The sequence below is a fragment of the Camelus dromedarius genome, chromosome 16 (genome assembly GCF_036321535.1).
Source record: "Camelus dromedarius isolate mCamDro1 chromosome 16, mCamDro1.pat, whole genome shotgun sequence".
Taxonomy (NCBI): domain Eukaryota; kingdom Metazoa; phylum Chordata; class Mammalia; order Artiodactyla; family Camelidae; genus Camelus; species Camelus dromedarius.
The window spans coordinates 21,053,586-21,072,102 of NC_087451.1; the positions used below are offsets into that span (position 1 = coordinate 21,053,586).

Sequence of the window (18,517 nt, forward strand, 5' to 3'; positions counted from 1 at the left end):
GCTGGTTTCTGCCCAAACCGTTTCCTCCCTGTTGCTTTCACTTGTTTGCTAAGGGCAGATCAGAAAGGATGAACAAGAGGGTGGGAGTGAGGGAGGCCGGGGAAGGATGGAGGTGGTGAGGGCCAGGGACGGGGTGAACCAAATTAGGACGTGAATTAGAATGAGGTGTCTGAGGTCAGGTCTCAGGGGCAGGGAGGGCGGAGTGAGGCAGGGGCAGATGGGGTGAGTCAGGGTGGGTGAGATAAAGCCAGGTCGGCAGAGGCAGAGTGAAGGGGTGGAGGTGGCTGGGCCAGAACGGGTGAGGCAAGGGGCCTGGGGAGGGGAGGTAGGGCAGGTTTGCCTAATACAGACTGGGAGGGAGATGGCAGGTGTCCTGTCCTCGTGTTTATAACCTGCTGCTGAAAACCGAGGCCTCAGACCCTATGAACCTGGGATGTCCTCCTGCTCAGGACCAGGGGCCCCCCAGGACCCCACACTCACGGCCTCCTCTGCCTGCCTCTTGTAAGCCTTCACTTTGGCCTGCAGCTTGTCCACCAGGTCCTGGAGCCTGAGGATGTTCTTGCGGTCCTCCTCAGCCTGCAAACAGAGTGTACGTGCCAGGGCCCCAGACCCCTGCCGCTTCTGCCGGCTCTGATCCAGCAGGCGTCCCCCGAGGATTCAGTGAGTCACTGCCTACCTGGTAAGTCATTTCTTTAACCTTTCGTTCATATCTGTGGGCGCCCTTCAGGGCCTCGGCTCCCCTCTTCTGCTCAGCGTCGAGCTCACTTTCCAGCTCCCGCACCTGCACACGGAAGGAGCGCAGAGGTCAGGTGGCATCTCCCAGGCTTTCCTCACCCACTCCTGTGCCATTTGTTGGAGGGTGAACTCAAGATCTGCTAAGCCTGTTTTGCAAAAGTGTCTGTCCTGGGGCTCAGGAACACATTTTCTTCACAAGGCTGCCTCTAGTCCGTGCCAGGGCTCTGCACACGTGACAAGACGTCCTCTCTGGGCAGAAGCAGCCCCAGGGGCACATGGCTTGGCTACTGGATTGGGCTGTGCAAAAGATGTGCCTTCCTCTGGGTAATGCACTCAGCAAGGGCTGTTGTGGGGACACTGATTCCTGGTCAAGTAAGGCAGCAGTGCTCATGGAGAGGACTGGAGCCAGGGAGAGTCAAAGGTGTGTTTAAGCCCTGGCTCCAGCTGACTGATCCAAAGCAAGTCAGCTGCCATCACTGAGTACGAGTTTTCTGCGTATTTAGGATGGAGATGATAATTCCTGCCCAACCTGCCTTGAGTGTGGGGATCAAATTAAACAAAGTCTGTGGATGATGTTTTGTAATGATACAGTGCTGCACATGTATGGTTGATTTCATAGCTGCGTCTGCCTTTTCTCAAGTCTTGAGGGGACAGGACAGCCACCAAGAATGCAGGTCACCCCCTACGGCCCGACTCCTCAGTCCAGAGAGAGCCCAGCGGCGGGGGTGGGAGGGTGGCTCTGGGCTTGCAGACTCGCTAGATCAACCTTGAAATCTACCAGCGGAACAGGCAGCTCTGGGCACAGATCCAAAAAGGATCCCACCCACGGGCCCTAGGAAGCTGTCTTCCGTCAGGTTCTAGAAAACACTTGCTTCCCTTGGGGATTCTCGCTAGGCCTCTGAAAGGTTCGTGGAACTGAGATAACGGGGCAGCTGGGAATTGGAGGACAGTCATGGTGCCTCACCAGGCTGAGGGGAGGCTGGCAAAGTGTTCCCTGCCAACCCAGGAATCAAAGAATCATTAGAGGGTGGCATGGGGTCTAATTCCTCCCTCAAGGGAGGTCCCATGAGATGGATAATCCCAAGTTCGTTTTAGTAGAAGGGGACTGGGAATAATTAAAAATAAGCATTTAAAGAATTTGAGGGGGAGCTCTAATTTCCCTGGTGTTTACTTCTGTTTCTCGTATGTCTACAGCTTTGTAGTTTTTAGCTCCAAAACCTTTTCACACTTAAAATGTATTCAGAGCTGGGTGACCACATCCTTGGGCGGTTGGCGTAAAGAATGTGTTTGGGTCTTTCCTGCTGGGAGAAATTGTTTCCATCTCTTCTCCCCCTCATCCTCTTCCTCTCCCGCTCCTTCCCATCCCTTCTCTCGGGGACCACAGAGACAGTCTAACGTCCTCCTCTGTGGAGCTCTTCTGCAAAATGCCAACTCATAGTGCTGCCCGTTTTAAAACACAAATAAAACAAACCATCCCAGGTCTAAAGGGGAAAGGAGGGGGTACAGGAGACAAAGGGAAGAATCAGCAAATAAATTTAAAACTACGAAGTACACTCCCAGATAAAGAAAAAGCAGGACTGTCCCATGTGGACGTTGCACTTCGCCAGCGAGTGAGCCTGGAGGAAGTGCCAATCACCCTCCGTTTAGGATGAGTGAGAAAGATGTGGGAATTGCAGGCGGCGTGTAGACATTAGGAAATCTGGGGAGGGAATGAGATCCGGCAATGGGAGGCAAAGGAAGAGGACAGATTTTACGTAGGATGGGCCATCACTTATCAAAGTGGAGCTCAGTCCAAAATGTAAATCACACCAAAATGTGTAATTTTATGATTGTAAAGTATGCCTCCCCACAATTTAGGTAGATCTGACTCTAGATAAAAACATTTAAAATGTCGTTACATTACAGGTACCGAGGGACATGCATCCTAAAGTGGGTTTGTGTGTGCTGGCGGAGGGGCCAGCGAGGGAGAAACAGGTGCGACGCTGGGCTCACAGGGAGCTTCACAGGCGGTCCCCAAATGAAACCTGCAGTCGACTCAGTGCCCCATTCCTGCCACCTGAGTTTCCACATTGTGGTTCTGCCAGGGGTGACTGAATGGTGTCCCTTTGGGAGCGAGAGTCCTCCCCCATTGCCCTACCCGGTTCTCCAGCTTCTGGATCTGCTTCTTCCCGCCCTTCAGGGCCAGCTGCTCAGCCTCGTCCAGGCGGTGCTGCAGGTCCTTCACCGTCTGCTCCAGGTTCTTCTTCATCCGCTCCAGGTGGGCGCTGGTGTCCTGCTCCTTCTTCAGCTCCTCGGCCATCATGGCCGCCTGGTTAAGTTCACAGGAAGGACCGGTGGGCCACCCGCCCTCCCTGCCCGAGTGCATGGAGGATGCTGTGAGGTTGGTCCTGGGTGTGCTGATGCCTGCCTCCCTCCCTCAGCCGTCACTGATTCCGCACAGCTCCCCTCCCGCTTTGCCTCTGCTGAGGCTCCATCTCCTTCCGTCTCTCCAGGAAGCCACCACTGTAGGTGGTACCACTGTAGGTGGTAAGGGAAAGAAACCTACTTGTCCTGCTTAGAAGCCCCTTTCTTATCTCCAAACAGCATCTCTGATAATAAAGGAGCTCACATCCGTGATGGCCTTCTTGGCCTTCTCCTCTGCATTTTTGGATTCCTGGATAGAGTTCTCCACTTCCGCCTGGCACTGGGCTATGTCAGCTTCCAGTTTTTTCTTGGTATTTATCAGGCTCGTGTTCTACAAGAAAAATTAGGTTCAGGTTACATTTGGACACTAACAGCGATTAGAGGGAGAGAGCTGGGTGGGGAAAGACATCCAGCATGATCATGTTCCATTTCTTATTTTTCACATGGGTGAAAAAATATAAAAAAGATAGTGTTTCATTCTTGGTTGAACAGTAAGTGCCAAAAAAGACCCAAGAATTGTACGTAAAAGAATTGAGTAAATGATAAAGGTAGACTTTCAAATATTTGTGGAAGGATAGATTATTTAATTAAAGGTGTTGGAATAAGAAAATGGTTGACATAACTATATGAAATGAAAAATAATTCTCATGATCAAAATACATCATACATGGAATTGTAAGGGTGATGACAAACCAGAAAACATTTGCAATGTATGTTGCTGAAAAAATATTTCCTTCCTTAATATGTAAATAAGACAAATCATTAAGAAAAAAGGGCGTAAATACCAATAGCTAAGACACAGAAGAAATACAGATGGCCAAAAATGTGATGAAATGTTCTACCTGACTAATAACCAAAGAAATAAGAATTTTAAAAGGGAGATGTTTTTCAATCACAGAATTGGTGAAGATTAAAAAAAAATAGCTAGGGTTTTTGAGAATTTATAGAAAATAGTTCTCACATATTTTCCCAGTGGGAACAAAAATTGGGATAATTAAGTTAAAGAGTAATTTATAACATAAATATCTTTAGCATTTTGACCATGGAATTGTCCTTCCAGGAATTTGTTTACTTTTAGGAATATTAAGGAAATAATAATCCTGGATGTATGTGAAAATTTAGTTATGAAGAAGTTTGTCATAGCACTCTTTCTAATAGTAAAAATTTTTATTGAGAACAATCTAAAACTATCCAACCATACTGATTAAATAAAAGTACCATAATACACAACTAAAATGGACTACTTTTCTGTCATTAAAAACCATATCATAGAAAACTGTTTTAAAGTATAGAAATATGATCAGGACACATTATTAAATGAAAAAAAGTTACAAAAAGATTGATCACATTTACAAAAAATATCATATTTACGCACAGAGACGAGCACCTAGAATAAAAGATCTCTAAATGTTAACACTATGGTTGATGTTTTTCTTCTACTTTTTGGCTTATATTCTCTATTTTTTACAACAAGGAATTTAAAAAATTTTCCTAAAAATAATTATTTCAAAAAACAATCTTAATTTTCTAAGCTTGCTGCTTAAATGTTACTGCCTCAGTGAAGACTTCTCTAGGCCCTTTATGCAACAATTCATCCTTCCTTGCTTTGATTTCCCGACAATGTGCATGTGCAACCTTTTATCTTCAGGTAAAGGATAGTTCAGGAATCTGTCCACCTAGAGACAGTTATTTCAAGAAATAAGCCTAACGGAAGTTGGTCTTGATCACTAGTCTTGGAGGAGCGATGGGGTTCCTTTCCGCCCAGCCCCCAGGGTGGACCCCAGGCGGAGGGAGGAAGGACACACCTGGGAGTGCAGGAGCTGCACGCGGTCACTGGCGTCCAGCAGCTCCTGCTCTGACAGCTTGCGAGTCCGCTCCGTCTGCTCCAGGGCCGCCTTCATCTCCTCCAGCTCCTCCAGCAAGAGGCCATTCCTGCGCTGCACGATGGCCAGCTGCTCCTTGAGGTCCTCATTGCTCCTCAGGGCGTCATCCAGGTGCAGCTGGGAGTCCTTCATGGGAAACCAGGGGTGAGGCCAGAGCCCAGGGCAGGCTGAGGTCCTGCCAGGTCTGCCAGGGGCCGCACGCTTACCTTGAGCTGGCCCTGGACTGCACGCAGGTGTTTCTGAGTCTCCGCCACCTGGCGGTTGGAGTGGCCCAGCTGGATCTCCAGCTCATTGAGATCTCCTTCCATCTTCTTCTTCAGCCTCAGAGCATCATTCCGGCTCCGGATCTCAGCATCCAGCATGCTCTGCATGGCCTCTGCTGCCCGCTGGCTGTTTCTTTTCAGCTGCTCGATTTCTTCATCCTTCTCAGTGAGCTTGCGGTCAAGCTCAGATTTTAACTGGTTCAACTCTAGCTGGGCACGCAAAATCTTGCTCTCTTCATGTTCCAAGGAACCCTGATAAAAGTAAAGGAGTGATTGGGAGTGCCAGGGGCAGCCACCTTTTTGAATGGGTTTTTTCATCCCTATTATTATAAAATGAGTATTATTATGCTTGTTTCATGAGCATTTGAATAGAACAATACTCAGAGAGGTCAAGCAATTTGCTCCCAAATGTCCCTACTGACAATGAAACTAGAAATGAAATTTTATTTATTTATTTATTTATTTATTTAATTGACGTATAGTTGGTTTAGTGTTGTGTTAATTTCTGGTGTACAGTGTAGTGATTCAGTCATCTATATACATATTAGAACTGAAACTTCTATATCTGTTATTAACAATCTTATGTCTTGAGGAGGACAGAGCATCTTTTTGAATTGGATTGAGTGTGTCTGTTTTAATAGTGACCAGAAGTCAGGAGCCAGCCCATTCTCTAAAAGGACACAGCAGTTGTCCTCCTGTTATCCCGCGTTGTGCAGACTTCCTTAGAGACATCTCAACCTCCTGCCCCGCGATGGCCACAACTGATGATCGCATCAGGAGACTGCACTCTTCAGACTATGCAGAATTCCCAGTAGCCAAAGATGACTGTGCCCAACTCTCTTTTAAAACTAAGGGATTCTGAGCCAGCTCCAGGTTGTTTGGTGGTTGAGTTCTTGCTTTCTGAGCAGAAGACGTCAAGGACATAATGAACAAATTTATTTATTTGGAAGGGGAAATACAGTGCACCAGAGGACACCCAGGAGATGAAGCGAGAGAATGCACTTACTTCCTCCAGGGCAGCTGGATGGTCTTCCTGATGGAGCCTCAGTGCCTCTCGGCAGGAAGGGCCCCCAAGGAGTGGTCTAGTCCCCTCTCCTTCAGTGCCCTGCCCTCCTCCATCGCATCCCAGACACTTGCCTCTGCCTCTTCTAGGGCAGCCTGAAGATCTGACTTTCCTTGCTCCACTTGCTTCTTGGTCTTTTCCACTTCCTGAAGATTCTTGTTGGTTTCTGCAATCTGCATGGTTAGGTCGGAAATCTCTTCTGCAAAGGACAGGCTTGATTTAGGCTGTTTCAACAGGCTCTGTTTGATGGCACAGGCGTTTGCCAGGGAATTTAGGGATTGGTGATTCATTCATGACATTCATACGGGAGAGAATTAACACAGTGAAGCCTTTTGGGGGAGGTGTCGGCAAGACACAGGTGTGTGGCGCCACCTGAACCATGCAGAGAGAGAAGCAACAGGACACTGTGTGACCCTAAATCTTCACACCATCTACAGAACGGTCCCAGAGAGGACCAGGGGAGGATATTGTGGAGAAAATGCATAAAATCATAGTCTTAGAGATAGAGGGGGGGCTTGGAAGGGGCATTGGACCTGGTCTGATTTTGTACGTCAGGGTCCTAAGGGATTCAGTGGCCCGCCCGAGGACACAAAGCCACGTAGAGACAGCATTGCAGAAGATCTGTCCTCCAGCAGAGCCTGGTGAGCCCTCAGTTCCCTAGAACAGGGCTTTGCTGCTACTGTGCCTTATGCTGGGGGGGTTTGGGCCTCGGGGTAAACTGAGTAGATGTGAGGATTTTGTGGGGCAGTGGGAAGGAGGCGGGAGCTGTGGCCAAATGGGGGAGGGGTGGCCAGAAGAGAAGGGGGACAGTTACACACCTGTAGTGGGGTAGAGAGCTCAGGGGCTATCACACACCTGTCAGGGGGAATGGTTACCTTGGAGATTTTTGTTCTCCCTTCTCAGCGTCTCTAACTGATCCACCACCTCCTCGTAGGCATTCTGCATCTTGAAGATTTCTGTACTGAGTGACCTGGACTCTTTCTGAGCCGCTTCCAACTCAGCCTGACTCTCATCCAGTTTTTGCTTCCACTCTGTGAGGACCTAGGAGATGGCAGAGGGACCCGTGAGAAGCAGAAAGGGCCAGGGACGCGGAGAAGTCATGCAGACAAGGGCTGTCAGCAATGCCCAGGTTGGACCCTTCCATCCTTAGGGACCAAAGAAACAGGGTGAGCCCCAGTCTAGATCGGGGGTTCTAAACCCGGATATCTCTACAGAGATCTGCTGTATTCTTCAAGATAGCTGGATCTCAGAGGACTCTGAATTAGCTTTAATTAAAAATAAAATTCCTTTGGGGGGGACTGTCACAAAGACAGAGAGAGAGCATGAATCCTAAACCCCCCCCGCCCCGAGGCCTGACACTCCGGGGGGCTCCCCAAAGCTGTGTGCACTTCACACATCTCGAGTGACAGGCCATCACTTTCACCGCTGCTGCCGTCAAGCGGTGGTATCTTTGGTGTCTTATCTTTGACAAGAACCTTATCGAAGTTCCTCTGCTTCTTGTCCAGGGTGGCGCAGGCTGTGTTGGCCCGCTCCAAATCCAGCATCAGGTCATCCACCTCCCCCTGCAGCCTCTGCTTGGTTTTCTCCAAGGAAGCGCACTTGGAGCTCACAGCCTCTGTGTTTTCCTCTGCTTCCTGGAGCCTCTGGGCCAGTTTTTTCCTAGGAGAGCCAGATTTGTGGTGGTGGTTGTTGGCAAAGGTGGACGATTTCAGAACTGCCAGCTCAGAAGAGAACTGAGCCCTCTCTGGAGGACTGCGGTTCGGTAAGACCAAGAGCTAGAGTTAGATGAACGGACAGTACGGGTCACCTGAAGAATCCCGAAATGGTTGGTGGCAAAGCAGTCGCCCAGGAGGTGCCAAGGGGGCCAGGTGAAACGGGCAGGACCCCAGGGGAAGGGCGGGGAGACCGGATCTGCATGCTTAAGAAAACTAGAAGGTCTGGGGAGGGAGAGAGGGTCTCTCAGGGTGGGATGAATCCCGTCCCTTCACTTGTGTCTTCGGGTCCTCTCTCCCGCGGTGACCCGGGAGCCCGTACTTGGCCTCCTCCAGCTCCTCCGTGCGCTGGATGGCGTCCGTCTCGTATTTGGTCCTCCACTGGGCCACCTCGCTGTTGGCCTTGGACATCGCCCTCTGCAGCTCGGCCTTGGCTTCCTGCTCCTCCTCGTACTGTTCCCGCAGCAGGTCGCAGTCGTGGCGGGAGGACTGCAGGGCGTGGGCCAGGGCGTTCTTGGCCTGCGGAATTACAGGGGTGACGACTCACAGAAACATCTGGCCGTTTCCAAGTTAAGGTATTTTCGTTGAGACCAGTGTTTCCCAACTTGAATCCTTCCCAGGCTGCTTTCACAAACGTTGCTGAATCATCCTAAATCCTGCTTTTATTTACTTCATTAAAAAAAATGGACTCCTTTATTCTATTAAAATAAGCTTATTTAAATGGAAGACCATTACCACTCGCCATAAACAGAAGGTAACCGTGAGAATAAATGCAATGATGGCGAGGCAACGTGATCACCTTGGAGCTAAGTACTTTGCCGCTGGGGCCGTGTCCAAGGCGCACTTTCTGTGTCATGCTGAGGAAGATACGCAGGTGCTAGAGAGATGTGATCCACATTGAGACCTTTTCCTTGTTTAATCAGAAGGCTTGTAACAGAATTAGAAAGGGATCATTTTCTCACTACTTAATGCAATGTTATAGAATACTGTGACCATGAAAACCCCCAAAGTATCTTTTGGTGTCACCAGTGAGCTGTGTTCCCCACCCGCCCCGGGAACTCTAACAGGAGCGGTGCCGTTGCCACAGCTCCGCCACCTCTTCCCAGGCAGAGAGGGGACACATGCCCAGAGGCCTCCGTCACTCACTCCCACCTGGCCAGGAGAACAGTGTAGCCCTCATCATAATGTCACAAAACACTTTCTGGTTGTAATGCGTATATTTTTATCCTTTTAAAGACACAAATAAACAAGGAAACTTTGCCCAAGAAGGAAAACCTAGCTGCTTCTGTCTCCTGGTCAGAGGACAGCCTTGCTCCTGTAATGGACCTTCTCATTACTTGTTCAGGCTCTGGTTCTCTCCAATTCCTGCCCCTCAGTCCACCAAAGACCCTTCCCATATAATAGGAAGATGGGAGCAAATAGCGCACTTCTTTCTTAGAAGAGGGCAGATGGAGCTTGTGGAGAATTCTAAAAGATGGCCCTGTAAGTTTTAGCTATAACATGGCAACCTCAGAATTCCATCTGTGCAGTGTTTTGGTCTCCTGGATTCCCATTCTAGTGCTCAAATACACATCGTCAGCATTTGCTATGCACCTACTATGTGCACTGTTCTACTGTGTGCTGTTCCTATTGCTCGTTACTGTGGAGGGGCAAATAATTCTTACCGTCTAGAATTTTATAGATTATTGGGCAGACATTTATTATTACAAACATTAATATCTTGACATTGACATCCAGAACATGATGATGGTGTTCGTGTTTATGCAAATGTCCTAAGGATGCCCCTAAAACCATGTGATCTTTTTGGAGGAGCGGGGCTTAATCCTGGGTGTTGTAGCTGGTGATACACAAAGAGGGATGAAGGAGAAAGGGGAGGGCATTTCAAGGGGCTGGGATGAATTGCTGGGCAGAGGGAGAGAATGCAGAGGCAGAGATGGCCAAGCTAGTGCAGTGATGGAGAAGAGGTGACCTTGGCAGGGGAGGGGAGTTTATCAGCCCACTCTGGGGAGGACAGAGAAGCTCAGAGGATGGAGCACATTGGTAGAGTTTTCTAGCTCTGAAGAAAGATCAATGCCAAGGTCCTGGAACCTCAAAGAATGGGTTCCTGCCCTACTACAAGGTAGAGAGAAGCATTGGACTTTGTGATGTAGCACCGCCTCCAAGCAGCTTTATGACTTCTCAAGTTCTACCTGACTCTGCCACTCCAAACAGAGACGCCCATCCTCACCTTGCTTTCTTCTTCCAGCTGCCTCTTAAGCTGCTCCAGCTGCTGAGTGAGGGCTTGCTTGCTTTTGGTTAGCTGTGAAATCAGAGCCTCCTTCTCTTCCATCTGGTGGCTCAGCTCCCCTAGCAAACAGATGTGGCTTCAAGTCAGTGTTCTGCCCACCCTCTCCCATGGCCCTACAGGACCACAGGGACCTGCCCATCCTCACCATTTTGGGTCTGCAGTCTTGCCTTCTGCATGTGCAAATCGTGGATTAACTGTGTCTGTTGGTCATCCTTGGCTTTGATTTCATTAAATTGGTCTTCCACCGTCCGGCACATCCTTTCCACGTTACTCTTTAAAAAAGAAAAAGTCAACATGAATGGGGAAAATGCATCCTTGGTCCCTTCTCCTCTCATCTCTTATCACATAAAATAAATCCATTGACCATGTATGTCTTATGATTGCCAAGTGTGGGACGGCAGCAGGAGAGGACGCGATATTAGGTTCAAAGGAAATCTTCCAGGAGCTTAGGGTATCTGTGAGAAGAGAACATTTGAATGTGAAATCATTAAATCAGGGGAGTTGAAAAAGGGATGGTGACTCACAAGGAGAAAAATCAAAGGCTACACCAACTTAAAACATGTAAGGCAATGTAAAGTGCTGCTGCCCCTGGACTGTAAAATTCAAAACAGAACAGACGGCAGTGATGGAGATAGGGAGCTTGTAAAGATAAGGAGGGGGTGGTTATAGGCACAGCATGTGGGTAAGCTTGGGATTTCTTCTAACTCAGTTGACCCTGCAACCTGGCCTGGCTTGGGGAGATAAACAGAGATAGAGACAAAGATAGAGAGAGAAGGAATATAAACACAACATTTTAGAGGGAGACAAAACCCAAGAAGGGCAGAAAAACCAGGAAACTGGAAAGAGAAAGGAATTGCCATCAGGGAGTGGGGAAGAAATCAAGGGCATGTCCATCAACAAGTGACTGGATTCTGGGACATTGTGCTGTACACCAGAAGCTGACACATTATAACTGACTGTACTTCAATTTAAAAAAAATGACTGGATAAAGGAGATGTGGTATATACATAATGGAATATTACTCAGCCATAAAAAAAGAATGAAATAATGCCATTTGCAGCAACATGGATAGACCTAGAGATGTATAGCACAGGGAGCCGTATTCAATAGCTTGTAGTAACATATAATGAAAAAGAATATATACATGTGGAGGAGGGTACAGCTCGGTGTTAGAGCGCATTCTTAACATGCAAGAGGTCCTAGGTTCAATCCCCAGCACCTCCATTAAAAAAATGAATGAATGAATAAATAAACCTAATTACCTCCCCTCAACAAAAACAAAAAAAAAAACAAACCAAAAAAAAAGATTATATATATGTATAACTGAAACACTATGTTCTATACCAGAAACTAATACAACATTGTAAACCGACTATATTTCAATTAAAAAAAAAGATCACAGGCAGCATGAACCCAGACCCTAAACAGGAGCCCCCCAGCCCCACATCTGGGGTCACTGCGCGTTCTGGCCCAGCAGAGCAGCCCAAGCGCAGCCCTGAGCACCCACGAACGAGGGCAGCTCCTGAATCTAGGAGCACACAGCTGCTCTCTGAGGAAGCCTTGTCCTTGAAGTCACACACAGAGGCGGGTTTACCACGAAGCTGGTGAAAGTTAAGCTTCCGTGTGCTCTTTTGCAAGGGCCCCAGATCACGCAGGGAGCTGTCAAAGGCTCTAAATGGGGAGGGGAAGCTAGTCACAAGCAAAAATACCTTTCTAGGTAGGCATTTCAGGCAAGTAGCCAGAGATTCTCAGAAGACAGTGTAACCTGAGTCCCTGGAGCATCAGTAATTTGGGACTTAGTTTTCTTATTCTAAGTAAATATTTACTTTCATGCTTAATTTTGTATTCATAATTTTGCATCCGTTTTTCTTTTTTTTGAAATTTCATAGGTTTTATTTTTTAAATTTTTTAAATATTTCAGTCATACATATGTATATTTGTTTTCATACTCTTTTTCATTATAGGTTACAAGCTACTGAATATAGTTCCCTGTGCTCTACAGTAGAAACTTGTTGTTTTTGTTCCTTTTTCTTAAAGAATCCCTCGTCTCCTGAATTTTGTATACTTCAAGTGCCACAAAACCTGGACCCACCCCTGCTGTCATGCATAACGTCACATTGTCTATGCCTCCTGGGGACCAATATTGTAGCCTAAAGAAGGTGGCGTGGAGAAAACTGTACCCAGCAAGACCTCTGGGTGCAGTCCATCCACGAGTTTAGTTCTAAAAAGTGCCAGATGGATTGGAAGCTTTCTGGAAGACTTGGGTGGATGATGAAACCTTGAGTTGTAGCAGATCTTTGGATCAAGGCTTGGATGACTTGAATGAATCTGGGGATTGGGGCAGGCGGAAGTGGGGAGAGGGTTTCAGTTTAGAACACGCAGCGAGTTTGAGGCATTGAACTCTACATGCTCACTGGGCAGTGGATGCTGCCTGGCGTTTGCAGAAGCATCAGATACCTTTGACTTGGAGGCAGTCTCAATGTTGCTGGCCAGGTCATCAATCTCCATCTTCAGCTCACTCTTCTCCTTCTCCAGCTTCTGCTTGACCCTCTGCAGGTTGTCGATCTGCTCCCCCAGCTCGGCCACGCTGTCCGCGTGCTTCTTCCTCAGCGCGGCCGCCGTGGCCTCGTGCTGCAGGGTGGCCTCCTCCAGGTCCCGGCGCAGCTTCAGGAACTCGGCCTCCCGCTTCTTGTTCATCTCAATCTGGGCTGAAGTCGCCCCACTGGCTTCTTCCAGCCGCTCGCTGATCTCCTCCAGTTCCCGGGCCAGATCCGCGCGCTGCTTCTCGATCTTGGCTCTGAGGTTGTGCTCTGCTTCGACCTCTTCCTCCAGCTCCTCTGTGCGGGCCTGGAAGGGTCACTGGGTCAGGAATGCCGTGTGGGGTGGAGGGCGGGAGGACAGCCCACTTTGGGAGGGCATGGTGGTGAGAAATGGGGTAGGCATCATAAAGTTCATTAAATCCAAGAAAAAAACTTGGCAACAATCTAGATGCCCATCAGTAGGGGACCGGTCAAATCAACCGTGATAGAGCTCATAGTCTGGGAGGCCACGAAGCAGTAAGACATCCACCCACGTCTCCATGGACAGCTCTGCAGGACGTATTGCTATGTGAAGAGAGCAAGTTGCAGAACGATAGTCCCAGTATGATAATTTTATGTATATTTTGTGTATATACACATATACATGTATTTTATGCAGAAGTTTATATATATATATATATATATATTTATGTTTTTAAATATTTTCCTGTATATGTATACGATGTGTGTATTTTTTTCCCTTGGGTCTTGAATGTGTACATAAATTCATGGCCAAAGACCCAGAAAGATGCACCTCTAACTGGAACTGGCAGGGACTTCTGAGAAGATGGAAGGGGACAGGCTCAGGGGTGGCGGTCGGAGCATGCCTATGAGAATATTTAATCTCATTGGTAGTATTTTAATGATTTTCAAGGAAATCTATTTATGTGCTACTTAGAAAACTTGTATTTTAACTTTGAAAAACAGAGGGAAGGACAAGACATCCTCTCCAGCTCTAAGAGGAGAGAGAAAAGAAGCAGCTAAAGAAACCAAGGGCGAGGAGCAGGGAGGGCGCCTGCGTGGGGTCCAGGGGTCGGGGAGGTGCTGACGCGGTACCTGAAGTTCCTTAATCTTCTTCTGTAACTGCAGACTGTGAACTTGTTCGTCGTCAATTCTGGTCTGTAACTGACTGATTTCAGACTCCTTCCTGCAAATAGATGCATATATGTTTATATTTAAAATTACATGCGACACGAGCCTCTTAAAGGGGGAAGGGGCTTCGGGGCTCAGAGGCGACTAGGAAAGGTTACTTCTTCAGTTTCTCCTCCGCTTGCTGCTTGTCATTTTCTAGATCCATGATGGATTCCTGGGACATCTTCAGGTCTCCTTCCAGCTTCCTCTTCGCTCGCTCCAGGTCAGCCCGCAGTTTCTTCTCCTGCTCTAAGCAGCCCTCGAGCTGGGAAGACACGGGTGGAAAGGCTGAGATGCTGCTGAGACGCGAGCTCTCCTCTCAGCCAGGGCAGCTTCCCTGGGCTCCCGGAGGGGGCGATGTCCACCTCTGACCCAGGCGGCAGCATGTTGTTCCCCTGCCTCCCGTCTCTTCCGTCCTCCAGCAAAGGCTGGATCTGTCCGAGGCCTCGGTGCCTCTTTCGGCCGAAGCCCTCTTGGCCCATCCCAGGCCACGTTCCCAGTGGAGCCACACTGCCCAGAGGTGCCTGCTCTTGCTCCGAGGGGAGCAAACGGGGCTTCTGTGGATGGGCACTGCTCCAGCCGTGCCCGTGAAGGTCTAGGTGCCACACCATCACTTTGCCTACTTACACCATGCAACCACGGGGAGATTTAGGCAAAAAATGTGTGTGTGCGCACGTGTGGGTGTGGGGAAAAGCAGGTGTCGGGGAGGAACACACCTGCTCTGGCCTTAGGACAATGACAGTGATCTGGAATGTTCTAGCCATGATTGGGAGTGAAACCTGAACTCATTTGAACAAAGTGAGAACAGGGACCCAAAGGGCCTACAGATGGAAGCTGATAATGACGCTGCTGATGGTGTTAGCAGCCAGCGTTTTACTGAACCCTCCCTGTGTGCTCTCCATACAAACCCTTTGAGGTAGAGCTCCCGGCACTCCCATTCCCTAAGGTGGACACTGAGACTTCATGAGTTTAAGCGGCTCCTTCAGCATCCCAGACTCGCTGGAATGGGCTGAGATCGGAACTCAAGGCTTCTGACTCCAGGGTCAGAACCCTCAACCCCTGCGTCCTGCATAGACCCTGTCCTGCCTGTGCTTCCGCAAGAGGTAACAGCAGTAAAATGTCCTCACGTCGTCTGCTTGCTGCTCCAGCTTGACGTTTATTTTGATTAGACCGTTGACTTTGTCCTCTTCTGCCTGAAGGTCGTCCAGTGTTTGCTGATGAGCTTCCTGCAGAGATTTCTTCTCTTTGGTCAGCTTGGAAATGTTTTCCTCAAGTGCGGTCATTTCTTCAGAAAGATTCTTTACCTAGGAGAGTATCAACACCGACTAAAAGTTCCAACAGTTAAACCAGAAGCGTCCAGCAAAGGCTTCTGATTCCTCAACCCCCCTTTTCCTTTTTCTTTTTTTTTTTTTTTTTTTTTTTTTTTTTGGCTACTGCTTCTTTGCTTCTCCAGCAGGTGCTCACCCTCTTGCCTGCATCATCCTGAAATTGGCAGCCTCTGGGTTTTTAAAATCTTCCTCACTGGCCTATCACAGAGGCTCAGACCCTCCCATTAGGATGGTTCCTTTAAAGAGGGCGTTGTTATATGGTACAAGGAAGGATGCTAATAAATGCAAAATGTGCTGCCTCTGAAAGGCAGCACGTCAGTCTGTACTCATCGCAACATGGGCATTTATTTATTAGCTGATGGGGGTTGAGAGTAAGGCAGGAAGGGCAAGGAGAGACATGAGGTGCTCTGCGAGGAAATCCAGGACAGCCGTCCTGCGGGTCAGGGAGCAGGACAAGGGTACCAAATGTGGAGCATTAGGGCGCTGAATTGAACTTTTCTCCATGCGTGATGCTCTTCCAGATCAGAGCTTGCTAATTCCTGACCTGTGGACTGAATCTGGCCCCAGACATGTTTTCTTTAGTTTACAACTTTTGAATAAGTTACAAACATTGAGGGGAAAAAAAAGAGATTTCACATAAAATCTGGATGTCTGGTTTCTCAAGGAGAATTGGAAGCTCTGGCCATGCTGGATTCCCAGTCCCACCTGGCAATGGTTGGCGGGAGCCGAGTCCTGGCTGTCACCTGTGGACAGGGCAAGTGCTCTCCAGTTTGCCGCAGTCCCCACCCCTCCCTGTCACCTCTCTGTCAACTCCCAATTGTCTCTCTGACACTGACTGGTCACCCAGCCTCCCTCCTCCCCTCATCCCTTGCTCTACCTCATTGGCAACCACTATGATGAGAATCATGGACTGTGTTTTCCATGTATTTTTGTAAAGTGTGTATTGTTTTGTGTGCATGTAATTTTAGTCTGCAGAAGTGGTGCCACGCTGTAGATTTCATCTTACTTCCTCCCCGCACTCAGCACAAAGACTTTCACATCTGTCTTGTGCCCTGTGCGCACGAGCCTTTGCTCCTGACGGCTGCGTGGTACAGCCCGGTGTGCGTCCTCCGCGTCTCGCCTCTCCGTTCCCCCGGGGTGGACCCTGATTTGCCTCTACTTCTCCCCCACCACAGGCATCCTCATACATGGCCCCATTTGGACCTGGCCTGGGAAATTCCCTGGTTTGTATACCCAGGAGCAGAATCACTGGGTTGAAAGATACATGGGTTCTCAGTTTGAGTAAGAATTCCCCGATGGCTTTCCTGAAGGCTGCACCAGTCTACGCTTGACCAGTAATGCACCAGGGTCCCTGTACCTGTAACCCCCCTGTCCTTCCTTGGTGTGGTCCAGCTCTCTGCCTCCTTCACCGCCTGTCTCCCTCACCGGCTGCCTGGCCCTGTAGCATGTTTGTTGGCTCTCCCTGTGCCAAGTGCCTCTCCTCAAAGATCTGCTTTGTGGGGGGAGGGCTGGGGCTAGAGGTTTGTGGTACAAGGGGCAAGCAGCAGAAGCTGGGAGAAGAGGCAAGGGGTCAGGACCAGCCTAGAGGCAGATGCGATGGGACAGAACCACCTGTCCACTCGCCCTCTCACTTGCAGGCAGCATTGGGTGAACGGGGTCCTTCCCTGGCTGTCTCCTCCTCCCCGGGGCCGGGCGTGCCCACCTTGTTCTCCGTGGCGTGCTTCTCCTTTTCCACCTTGGTCAGCGTCAGCTCCAGGTCGTCAATGTCCCTTTTGAGGGAAGAGCATTTATCTTCCAGGTTCCTCTTCTTGGCGACCAGTTCAGAATTCATCTCCTCCTCCTCTTCCAGCCTCTCGTTCAGCTCCTTCACCTTGGCCTCCAGCTGAATCTTGCTTTTGATGAGCCCCTCACACCGCTCCTCTGCGTCCATCAGATTTTCTGTTTCCTGAAACAGATCCAGATCATTGCGTGTGTGTTTTTTTAAAGTAGTCGGTTTACAATGTTGTATTAGTTTCTGGTGTGCAGCATAATGATTCAGTTTTATATATATATATATACATATGTATATGTATATATATATATATATTCCTTTTCATATTCTCTTTCATTATAGGCTATTACAAGATACTGAATATAGTTCCCTGTGCTATGCAGGAGGGCCTTGTTTATCTATTTTATATATAGTAGTTTGTACTTGCTAATCCCAGATTCTCAATTTGTCCCTCCACTCCTCCCTTTCCCCTCTGGTAACCATAAATTTGTTTTCTATGTCTGTGAGTCTCTTTCTGTTTTGTAAATAAGTTCATTTGCCTCATTTTTTTAGATTCCACATGTAAGTGATATCATATGGTATTCGTGTTTCTCTTTCTGACTTACTTCACTTAGTGTGACAATTTTTAGGTCCATCCATGTGGCTGCAAATGGCATTATTTCATTCTTTTTTATGGCTGAGTAGTATTCCATTGTGTATATACTACATCTTCTTTATCCAATCATCTATCGATGGACACTTAGGTTGCTTCTATGTCTTGTCTATCAGATCGTTCCATTTTGATCAGCCTCTTGACACACCCCAGAAGTAAAGGGCTTTGCCCTTCAAAAGCCCCTTATCTGGGCCTGAGCCAGGGAATGGAACATGGACACACACACATGTACACATACACACACACATCATCCATTAAAAAAAAAAACTACTAATGACATCATCCACATAATAGAAATTCTCCTAAAATAATTTCAAGCAAAGGCGTTCATGGTGTTCATAAAGTCTCTGCAAATTCACCAGATTTGGACGTCCAGCCATCTTACTCTTCCTTCCAACACTAGCTGAAAAATGCCTCATCTACCCTGTCTGTCACAAGCTACCTAATATTTCCAAAACATTACTACCTTTTAAAACTCTCAACAGAAAAGCCCTTCCTATGCCTCCTTGAGCCACAGAACAGAAAATCAAAATAGACAGAAATAAGTGACTAAATACGTGCATGTCCCAGAAGACTTTGTCGTGACTCTCGTGGACAGGCCAAGATTAGCTAGTTACGCCCTTAAGTGTAATTGGGCTGTATCTTCTCACACCAGAGAATTGTAAGAACTGGACATGTGTTTGAGGTGATGGATACAAAGAGTCTGGCAA

At 48.2% G+C, this 18,517-nt stretch overlaps 1 protein-coding gene across 1 annotated transcript in view; it reads right to left on the bottom strand.

The window, feature by feature from the left end:
• The window catches only part of LOC105095909 (myosin-13), a 46,428-nt gene that overhangs the window by 2,284 nt on the left and 25,627 nt on the right, over window positions 1–18,517 (bottom strand). The window contains exons 21-37 of the mRNA XM_064494938.1: window positions 17,087–17,329; window positions 15,184–15,360; window positions 14,176–14,321; window positions 13,982–14,072; window positions 12,804–13,193; window positions 10,492–10,618; window positions 10,287–10,405; window positions 8,382–8,578; window positions 7,823–8,006; window positions 7,223–7,388; window positions 6,422–6,546; window positions 5,228–5,536; window positions 4,944–5,147; window positions 3,344–3,469; window positions 2,873–3,043; window positions 677–781; window positions 481–576 (exon numbers count right to left, since the gene is read on the bottom strand). Of these exons, the coding sequence (XP_064351008.1) occupies window positions 481–576; window positions 677–781; window positions 2,873–3,043; window positions 3,344–3,469; window positions 4,944–5,147; window positions 5,228–5,536; window positions 6,422–6,546; window positions 7,223–7,388; window positions 7,823–8,006; window positions 8,382–8,578; window positions 10,287–10,405; window positions 10,492–10,618; window positions 12,804–13,193; window positions 13,982–14,072; window positions 14,176–14,321; window positions 15,184–15,360; window positions 17,087–17,329 (2,976 nt within the window). The remainder of the gene's footprint in view (window positions 1–480; window positions 577–676; window positions 782–2,872; window positions 3,044–3,343; window positions 3,470–4,943; window positions 5,148–5,227; window positions 5,537–6,421; window positions 6,547–7,222; window positions 7,389–7,822; window positions 8,007–8,381; window positions 8,579–10,286; window positions 10,406–10,491; window positions 10,619–12,803; window positions 13,194–13,981; window positions 14,073–14,175; window positions 14,322–15,183; window positions 15,361–17,086; window positions 17,330–18,517) is intronic.